Raw genomic sequence first — 10893 nt, forward strand, 5'->3', positions numbered from 1 at the left:
GCTGCAGTGGCTGTCTCCTCTGTCAGCCAGCCGGACGTTTAGTGCATTGTGTCACTCACCGGCCAGCTGATCAGCAGAACGAGCCTCTGCTGGAGACAGGTAGGGAGATCTGTGTTCTCGGCTCCTTCAGCCCCCTTCACTAGCGCATAGCGAAGGGGAGCCGACTGAGCTGAGAACACACCAGATGATTTTTCAGGCGTTTGACACGTGATGACTCGCTGAACGGCCGAAAAATCAGCAGTGCATCTGTAAATGTATGGGGGGCTTTAGGCTAGGTTCACAGTTCCCTGTAACAGTGGAACACGACACAATGGAAAGCGGTGCCGCACCTTACCTGTGCATTACATCCCATATAGTGACGCATTCAGTCAATGAAAAGCATACTTCATGGTTACTTGACATGTTTGTTTTGTGGTAACATTATGCACTGCATGCATTGGGCTTTATTCTTACAGCAAAGAAGTAGTTCATTATGACTGTTTGTGAATTTGGATATTTCAACTTACTTTTTTAATTCCCATTTAAATTTAGTAGGAGTCAGAGTCGGTTAACTTTTTGCCGACTCCGACTCCAGGTACCCAAAATTGTCTCCGACTCCGACTCCTTGACTCCGACTCCACAGCCATGGTGCTGACCTCTGACGTCTCGTCCAGGATTGGTCCCTGACTTGCGTCTGATGCTTCTGGGATGCTCTTTACATCTCTGCGGCATTAAGAATGTCTGAGAATCTTAAGATGCTCTTATCTGATACTGTATGATCCATCTTCTGATTGTGAATGGATGGATCATTCAAAGCAATTTCAATAGTGAAGCATTCAACAAAATTATTTTGTGGCATAAATACTCTTCTCTTTAAATGAGGTAAGACATTTAGCATTAGCTCCAAATGACAGCCGTCACCGTCAGATTTTTTTTTTACATAAAGAAGGGGAGCGTTAAACAGCCATGCTTGCTAACAATCCTCCATGTGCTTTTGGTGATCTTGGCTTTGCTCATCCTCATGGACGCTGACCCTTTGCATGCCGTCATCTTCTATCCCATCTTTGAAAGCAACTTTCTTGGAGTCCAAGTCTGGGTGTCTTCTCTGGATGTGTGTCTCATCATCATGTTCGGGCCCTGAGGGAGATGGATGCTCAGTCTTCCTGATGCAGCAGAAGGATGCTAGTGCAAGGAAGATGGCAGCAGCAATGAGCTCAGTGCCAGCCATGTAAAAAATCAGTTCGTAGTTTCTGTATGCATCAACTAAGCGGCCTGCAAATATTTAAAAAAAAAAAAGACAATTTGTAACTTTCCAGTTAATCTTCATTGGAGATACAGAACATTAAAAAAATAATAGTAGATCATCGTTATAAGAGGCCTACAAAACTATTCCTATACTACATACCAATGATTTTGAAAATGAATGGAATTTCCCCTGACTTTATTAGGTTTCACCGACCTAACAGCAAGATTGTCTCCCATTTGTCCAAGTGTGAGTGCACAGACTGAACAAGGTGTCTAATATACTGCAAAAAGATGTTGGCTTTTGAGTCTAAAGTGTCCCATTTCTATAAGTTTGTATAAATTACTTGGCTGTTGACCTCTAATCCTTCTCATCCCAAGTGTGTATCTAGATTCGGAGCAATGGTGTCATAACATTTATCATGATCGTGGTTTTCTTACTTTTTATAAAGCTTCAGAGAGACTTGACGAATGCAAGATGAAACAGTAGGGCTTGCCTAAAGAAGAAAAATAAGCTAGCAACAGAGAAGAGCCCGTAAGGACTTGCTTCACAAATTTGAATTTCTGCCTAAGCAACTTACTTCTTAAATGCGTGAAAAACATTCTGTTAGCCTTGTTAATGGCTTCTGAACCCTGTTTGCCAGTTGGTAGTGTCAAGTCCACTATGACTCCCAAGTTCTCATAAGGTGTACTTTCGATTTTCAGACCTCCTATTGTGTATTCAATGTTTTTCCTTCCTATGTAAATTACCAACCGGGACCCAGAGCTGTTTTGTTGTGTTGTGGGTACAACAACGCGCTTTACCAGTGCATTCTCCCTGACCTGACCTGTAAATTACTTTAAATTTACTGACATGAAATTTCATCTGCCACACATTTGCCCAAGCCTGTATGCTAAATGCAAAGAATTATTATTATTATTATTATTATACATGTCCCTCTGTAATGATTCAGCGGATTCTGGATTATCTGCCAATCCACCCAGCTTGGTATCATCTGCAAACTTTACCAGCTTGTTACTTTTTTTCCTGTCATTCTCGTGTTTCAGAAAAAAGTCATACCGTGTTTCTAAACCACATACATTTTAGTCTTATCTGTTTTCCCATTAAATTACACTTGTACGTATGATCTCTTGGTGTAAGTCTATCTTCTTTTAGAAGCAATTAAGGATCAAGAAATAAATGCATGTTAGAGGAAAGAGGACCTAAAAGAGAAGACTCTCAGCCAATTTATGATACCACACTTTCTGCAAAGAGGGTAGCACTACTTAATATAACAAATTATCGCAATTTTGGAAAGCCATTGCAGTTACGTCTGGAAGAACACCGCAAAATAAAGGTGTTCCAACTTTCTGTCAAAATGCCTACAGCACAGCAGGTTTGTGCAGAAAACTGGTAGTGGAAAAGTATTCAAAAACGCAATTTTAAAATGGTGCTGTACCAGCATTTTGGGATTTTTGGTGCTGAAAGTAAGCATCAGCTTTCCACTCAATCCCCAATTCCCTTGAGGGTAGTAGCTATTGCAGTTGTGGAAAATCGTCTGTTTCTTAAAATTCATGAAACAAAACTCTGTGATTCGACATGCTCAAAATTTATGGGAGACCCCACTACGCTGTTGCTTTGACGCGACTGGGATTTCACGGCTATCGTGAGAAGCAGTACACCAGGGAGACTGGAGTAAGAAAAGGGGTTTTGGAGTTGTTTGGTTCAGAGCTGTTTTGGTACTGCGGTACAAAAACTGGTATCGATACTGAGCTCAGATTTTAATATTGAATCAACACTACAGCAACATCATTCTTCACAAAGAAATTTTTGTTCACTCTACTATGAAATGTAGCAGCTATAGAAAAACTTCCCGTTACCTGCTGATGGAGGCCCAATAAGCACAGCCAAGGCCTCAATAAGCAGCACCAGGCCAAGAGCACTGGGGAATTTCTGAGATCCAACAATACCCATGAGGACTTCAAATTGCAGGGCACCCACCATGCCGTAGGAGATGCCAAAGAATACACAGAAGATAACCAGACCTGTATAGTCGGTTGCTTTTGCTGAACACACGTCTGTGAGTCCATTAAAGAGCAAAGCGAAGCTGAAAATATAGGCGACTTTAGGCCTCAGCCGTTGCAGGCCAGCAAAAAACCCACAGGTTGGCCGAGCGAAAATATCAATGAACCCAATAATGGAGAGTAGAAAGGCAGCTTCTTGGTCCGGGACACCCATATCTTTCGCATAGTTCACCAAGAGAATTGTGGGTACAAAAAGGCCCAGGACAGTAATAAATTTAGCTACCGTATAAATTATGAACCCACGGTTCTGGAACACAGTGAAGTCCAAAAGCTTCTTCTTTTGCTTTTTGTGCTTCTTGCTCATCTTTCCCATGTTTTCTTTTTTGGCCAGTTGCCCAGTGGGCAGCATCTCCTTTAGTTCCTGTGGATCCCGGGTGACTCGTAAGGCTCGTTTCCTCTTCGTCTCCAGCGGCCTCATCACAGCTCCACATGTACAGCAGTTCAGGAGAAGCCCTCCCATGATAAGGAAACCTCCTCTCCAGCCAAATGTCTTCAGAAGGACTTGCCCTAGTGGAGACAGAGCTGAAAGGAAGACTGGACTCCCAGCGGCCGCCAGGCCATTGGCTAGAGGGCGCCGCTTATCAAAGTAGCTTCCCAACATAATCAGTGAGGGTTGGAAATTCAGGGCCAAACCCAGACCTGCAAGGAAGACAGAACACCCTTTTTAACTTCTACCTTTCCATCTTGAAGTTTAAGAAACAAGTCAGCAAAATACCAACTCACTGTCAACAGCCTTAATAATGTAAGAGCTGGCCGTGACTGAAAGGACACATTATCTTCATAATTTGTAGATGGCATTGTCCGCTTTGATGAAGTCAGTCATTATTAAAAGCAGATACCATGTGACCACTCGGAGACACATTTTATTAACGGCCTCTTTCCCTTAAGTATCCCCTCTTGGTGCTTCTCACCTGTAACCACACCTGCAGTCAGGTAGAGCTCAATGATGTTCCTGGTGAAAGAGGCCATCACCATTCCTCCTGAGGCCAGTAAACCACCAACTAGCATGGTTGGTCGACAACCAAACTTGTTGACTAGAATGCTGCACAAAGGACCTAACAACAGCAAGAAACAATGATTAGGAAAAATGTCTGTTTGTCCGTATGATTGATCGATCTATCTATCTATCTATCTATCTATCTATCTATCTATCTATCTATCTATCTATCTATCTATCTATCTATCTATCTATCTATTAGGAAATCTATCTATCTATCTATCTATCTATCTATCTATCTAGCCAGCCTATTATACTAAAATCTTTTTTTCTTGTTTGCTTGCTTGTCCAGGTAGTGTGCAGCCACAGGTCTGTCTCAGGAACAACACTTGCGTGGAGAGCCCACCACTCTATCATCAACACACCAATTCCTTCATTGTTCTTCCTATTGTCTGAGTGAATATATTAACTAATTTATCCTTTCATTAGTCCATCCAAACCATTTCCAAGTCTAGTTATTACAACACAGGCAGCAGGAGGTTGAAGACAACTCTAGCAGTAGCTGGATGTTATAACATGGCGTCAGAGAGTGTGATGTGGTGTACCACAAGTCGGTCTTTGAAAACTAATCATCTTGATGTTTCTGCAGTTCACCCTTATGGCTACCAAAGTCTGCTGAACATTGAAGTGAGCTTTAAGATTTCTGCACTAACAGCACTAGATTCAGGGATGCTTTTGACCCTCAGGTCACAAGTTTCAGGTAAGCAGTAATAAATGAACCCAATGTTTATGCACGCTAAGTTTCACATTATTTGTATTTTTCTTTGCTGGTTTGGTGATGCCATCTCGTCACCATTTGTGTACTCATTTATCTGCTGGTTTGTATGCCATTTTGCTATGTTGGACATAGCATATTATTGAACACATGATTTGCATATTATGTGATGTCACAGTGGTCATGCTATGTAATATAGATGTGTGTAAGATACAGTATTAAGCATTTAAGGGAATGACTTCACAAAAGTCAGGTCAAGACACCCATTCAAGGAAAAGAATCTCATTTTGATTATACAGTTATTCCTTTGCAAATCATGGTGCTTAGAAGTGCAAAAACCCCACAAATATGAAAATCTGTTATCTACCTTAATAAAAGGATAAGTATCTGAGAGTCCATCTGATTGCTATGTCTCTATTATTCCAACAGATGGCACATCACAAAAATTTGTGATAATAAAGTCAGTCAGTCATTTTTCAACCCGCAATATTCTAACACATGGTCACGAGGTTCACTGGAGACTGAAGGGCACTCACACACCAAACACACACTAGGGACAATTTAGGATCGCCAGTGCACATTACCTGCTTTGCATTAGTCATTCCAACAGATGGAGCATGACAAAGGTTGACACTGCCTTTAAGAATAACAAATGACATAGAGAAGTGTTATTGAATTTGTCATTCCACCAAATTGAGCATCACAAACATAAACAATACTTTTACAAATTCTGTATCAAGTGACCTTTAACAGAGACACACTGTATGCATTGCATTTGTCTTCAAAACTGATGGCACATCACAAATATTTTCAGTAATGCATTTTATTACTACAAAATTTATGATGCACAATTTGTTGGAATGAAAAACTCAGAGCATATTATTATTGCGTCGATCACAAAATACATTCCAGGGGCACTGTAGACATTAACGCTGAGGTCTACCCTTCAACCTGTCTCAGCTAACTGTGGATAAAAGAGAATGTCGGGTCAGAGTCTAGTGAATAAGAAGATAAGGAAATGAAAACCTGTGGTGGGCTGGCACCCTACCCAGGGTTTTTTTCCTGCCTTGTGCCCTGTGTTGGCTAGGAATGGCTCCAGCAGACCCTCGTGACCCTGTAGTTAGGATGTAGCGGGTTGGATAATGGATGGATGGAAATGAAAACACAAGGGAAAAACAGACAAGCTAGCAGTTTACTCTGAAAATGAAACTTGACACAAGGGCCCACCACACTTTGTAAAGTGAAGCATGTATTTGCCCTTAATGTCCATCTCCTTAACTTCCCTGTGGCATCGTAAAGCCTGTCTTGATTTAACTGAAGCAATTGTTTTAGGTCAAGTTTTACAAATCTTTTGTAGTTACACTTAACATTCACCCAGTAATGATGTTAATTTAATAGGTTTAAATGTTTATGTCAACTGAAATGTTTTCTACCTACTAATAACTGCTGTGTGATCATTTAACCTCCTTAGCATTAACCTCGACTGTCCCTCAGGTTCGGAATTCTTTGTAAAAATGGTTAAGCCCAAGTGTCCCTCGGGTTAAACTGTTATGATTCAGTGTAAAATGTGTAACGAAATAAACAGAGAGGACAGATTAAGGGTTGGGGGAAGTCCCCATATAATCCCTGAGGATCCGAGTAATCATAGAAGACTGAAATTACGATCAAAATGAATAAATCGGGCAACACGCAACCCATCACAGTTCCGCTGGAGTTTTACGTATACATGGCAGGAAGTGAAGTAAGCAGAGGAAACGAAATGACGTTGATGGTGAGGGACAGAGATTACATCATTATCAGAAGCCGGAAATGAGGTACTCGGTAAACGACCAGGAGTGAAGCCATTAATTTGGTACGGAAGTGACATTGATCGAAAGGGACCCGAAAGTGGAGTCATCTAATGGAACTTGAACGAACATTACCCTGGTGAACCTCTGAAAGGTACACTCTTTATTCTTTGTTTTTTCTGTTGAGGAAGGGAGTAAGGCATTAGTACTTCATTCTAAACCCTGAACCTTTTGTTCTTTCATACTTCATCTGGCCTGTTGGCTGCCCCCTAATCACATGTGTGTGATAAATGGTAAGCCTGAATAAGGCTCAGGACAGTTTCTGCTGCCATCTAGTGGATGAAATATTGTATTGCTGTTAAAAAAATGCGTATTGCTATGCTTTTTTTTTTCCACCTCAAGGAAACACATCAATATTAATGAATGGGGTGGAGCCTTCAACCAAAACAAACAATAGTATGCAAACAAAAAGCAGCAAAGACAGTTTTACAGCAAACTGAAAAAGTTGGAATCAAGCAATTGTAGTGCCAATGTGAATTGGTCACCAGATGATGACTCAGATAGTGAAACTGATGCATACCGCACAGTATGACCAAACCGCTGTCACATGTCTGGTGAATTCGGTCACCTGAAGGTTCACCGTGGTGCAAGTAGGTATGTGGTAAAAAGGCAAAATGATTTTGATCAAATGGAGCGACATAAAAACATCAGCCCCCCGTGCACTGTTCACAATGCAGCCACTGTCAATATTTGCATTGGGGAAATGTGGACGTCACTAAGCTTTGTGCTGTGGTAGCCTACAGTAACACAAGTGGTCACGTCGACCTTTTACCTTGTAATGTGCAAGCAAAAGACAAAAAATAAGAAAGGTGTGCAAAGAATTGTCCCGATTGCAACATCATCTAACAAACATTTCACATGTAGGACGTTTACTAAACCTACTTCAGCACATCGATGGACACTAGACAGACTTGTTCTACTGTGTTTATGTTGTCATCTCAATATTTGCATTCTTCTGTTTCACATAATAACACATTTTCTTGTAGAAAAAAACTCAGCATCTTTGGCTCCATTTTCCTGATGGTAAACATAACTCTTAAGAAGGCCACAACAAGGTTCTGTTTTGCCAGGATAGGATCCGGATCACCCAACCATTACCTTGAAATGGGTTAAGCAAGTTTGAGAATGTTACGTTAAATAGTCAGACAGTCCATAGTAGAAGTTGAGTGTGATGACTGTTGTGATGTTCACTTCGAATCTCTAACTTTTAGGTGCATTTCAGAGAAGTGATGGACCTACCAGTCCCATACAGCATGGCCAGCATGATGGAGGAGATCCACGCCGTATCGCTGTAGCCCACATGAAAATCCATCATGAGCTCCTTGAAGTAGACGCTGACAGCTTTGGGGAACGCATAGGAGAAACCAGTGATGACAAAGCAACCAAGGAGCACTATCCAACCCCAGCCTCCATCAGGTGGCTTCACGGATACTCTGTCCTCTTGGACCCCCATTTTTTTGTGTACCTTACAAAAGAGAAGACAAATTGTACGTTAGCGGCATTAATGGCATTGCAACTTTCTGAGAACACAGCCACATTACAGGACCAAGGAGCTACAATCCTCTAGGCCAATAGTTAGCGCTTCATTTTATGGAGGTATCAGCTGTTTGAAGATGGCACTGAACCTCTAAGCTATCAGTGTAAAACTGAAAAATCGGAACTTCCCAAAATGTGACCTACCCCAAATAAGGATGAGTATTGCAGACCGGCATTTTGCAACATCAAATGTAACAGGAAACATATTTTCTCTTTTTAGTCGTGCCGGGGTTAGGGTGAAAATGGGCAAAAAATGCAACACTACTTACTCCGTGAAACAGAACTTAATGCCAATGTTTTCTTTCAAATTAACCGGCTTTTATCGTGTTACAGAGATGATAACTGGGGTGAGTCGTACAGTAATCCCTCCTTGATCGTGGGGGTTGCGTTCCAGAACCCCCTGCGAAAGGTGAAAAACCGTGAAGTTAAAACCATATGTTTATATACTTATTTTTATATATGTTAAGCCCTTATAAACTCTCCCACACTCATAAACATTTCCCGCACAGTTATACAGCATAAACCCTTTGTATTCTCTTAAGATATCAGGTAAGATTTGTTGAAATTATGTATGTAAATAAACTGTTTATATACAGTAAAACCTAAATATTATTTTAAAGATATCGAGTGTCTCTGATATCACATATGTTACAGCCATTACGATAGACAGGCCACCAGCAATAAATACGTACAATGCAAGAAAAATTTTATACAGTAAAATGTGTGTACAGTTACACTAAACGTATGTACATGTACTAAGTACTGTACGAAGAAAAATAATTATGGTTACTCACCAACAATGACACGACGACTTGTCCGATAACGATGAGTTTAATTTTACTGCACAACAAAGTAGAGCATTACAGCTCTTCTAAAGGAGCCTCTTCAGGCGACTGTGTAGCACCGCTGTTGTTCTTCTTCCGCAAACTTCAATCCAAATCCCTAAAGCAGATTCCATCCGGACTACCGCCTTATTACGTCCACTTACAACTCGTTTTGCGCCCAGGTTAAAGGACACTGCGGCCATAGATCTCATATTCTTTTCCTCCTTTTAAAATAAAAAGAATCATGGACTCATTGATTGCCGTAATGGCGTCCTGCAGTGGTGTAGCTGTTCCCTTCCTTCAAAATATCTAAAACTTTTACCTTTTTGGCAATCGTTTGCATCTTCCGTTGGCAGTTGGGCATGGCCCCTGAAGCAGTAGCAGGAGCAGATTGTTTTGGAGCAAAAGAGTGTAAAAGTTAACTCTTCACACAGCGAAACATGTTGATGCTGAATGAGCGAGACGAGACTTCCTGGTTAACGCAGCAGAATCGAATTTGGCGCTCCGTCACTGAGCCAATCAGCACACAGGAACTTAACTGGGTGCTGTGATTGGGTAGCATCTCAGTCATCCGCCAATAGCATCCCTTGTATGAAATCAACTGGGAAAACCAACTGAGGAAGCAAGTACCAGAAGTAAAAAGACCCATTGTCTGCAGAAACCCACGAAGCAGCGAAAAATCTGCGTTATATATTTAGACTAGCAAAATACAATCTGCGATAGAGTGAATCCGCGAAAGTTGAAGTGTGTTAAAGAAGTAATGAAAAAGAAAAGGAAACATTTTAATAATAATGTAACATGATTGACATTGTCATGAGTGTTGCTGTTATATATATATACATATATATATATACACACACACATATATACAGTATATATACATATACATCCACATTTATATACATATAGCAAAATACCCTGTTTCACTGTACGTTTATCAGTCATTTGCTCAGAGGTTGATACTGCATTAAAATTTTTATTAAGAAAAAAAGTAAACCTTTTTAAACTGAGGGAAAATATGCCAATAATTATTTGTTAAGGTAGAGGAAGTGACAGAGAAAGTGGTAGATAATTAGAACGGCCCCGTATGCATGTGCCGCATGGGAGTTCATTGTATAATAAAATAAAATAAAATAAAAATCATTGCCCCAAAAGTGGACAGTAGAGGTCACATAGTATATGTGTACTAAATTTCAGGTTAATAGGTCAAAAGGTTTGCGAGCTACAGGTGATTTAAAATCTTGGACAGACAAACTGAATCTCTTTGTATACCATGCTGTCAGTTCGGCCCTCCGGTTGTAACATGACCAAGCTGGCAGTTTTCTCGGAGCTGAGCTTACTCTTAAGGATGCAATGTACAGTTGGCCATGTGAACAGTAATCTTGTCTCAAATCTCACAGCTTGGATTGCTGCTGTCATAATCGGTTTGAGTTTCATGGTTTGTTTCAATTACGACATGTAAGTATTCAGATTTGTGCGCTCAGGATTTGTTGTGTTGAAGTGACATTTGGCATCTGTCAAGCGTCCACTACTGAAATAGTCACCTGTGAATCTAAGATGTTTAAGAGGCATTGGCGGTTGTCGAAAGGTGTAAAATATTTGGCCATTTCGGTACACTTGAAAGCAACAACTGAACAATTCAGTGGCAGCCATCAACTCACATGCAGAATCATAGGTGAAGGGCTTAAG

At 40.8% G+C, this 10893-nt stretch overlaps 1 protein-coding gene across 1 annotated transcript; it reads right to left on the reverse strand.

Moving 5' to 3' along the window:
• Nucleotides 1-952: 952 nt before the first annotated feature.
• On the reverse strand, nucleotides 953-8297 carry slc16a8 (solute carrier family 16 member 8). The gene is made up of 4 exons (XM_039764701.1): nucleotides 8084-8297; nucleotides 4197-4340; nucleotides 3082-3924; nucleotides 953-1251 (listed from the first exon to the last, which is right to left on the reverse strand). Exons 1-4 carry the CDS (start codon nucleotides 8295-8297, stop codon nucleotides 953-955), a joined length of 1500 nt encoding a protein of 499 aa, XP_039620635.1.
• Nucleotides 8298-10893: the final 2596 nt, after the last annotated feature.

Source organism: Polypterus senegalus, chromosome 10 (genome assembly GCF_016835505.1).
Source record: "Polypterus senegalus isolate Bchr_013 chromosome 10, ASM1683550v1, whole genome shotgun sequence".
Taxonomy (NCBI): domain Eukaryota; kingdom Metazoa; phylum Chordata; class Cladistia; order Polypteriformes; family Polypteridae; genus Polypterus; species Polypterus senegalus.

Excerpts from the sequence above, each read along its gene's own strand:
- slc16a8 (XM_039764701.1), bottom strand. The coding sequence starts at position 8,297 with ATGGGGGTCCAAGAGGACAGAGTATCCGTGAAGCCACCTGATGGAGGC. Across the intron at positions 4,341-8,083 it reads GGCCATGCTGTATGGGACTG|GTCCTTTGTGCAGCATTCTA; the intron begins GTAGGTCCATCA and ends TGCTGTTGTTAG. Across the intron at positions 3,925-4,196 it reads GACTGCAGGTGTGGTTACAG|GTCTGGGTTTGGCCCTGAAT; the intron begins GTGAGAAGCACC and ends TCTTCCTTGCAG.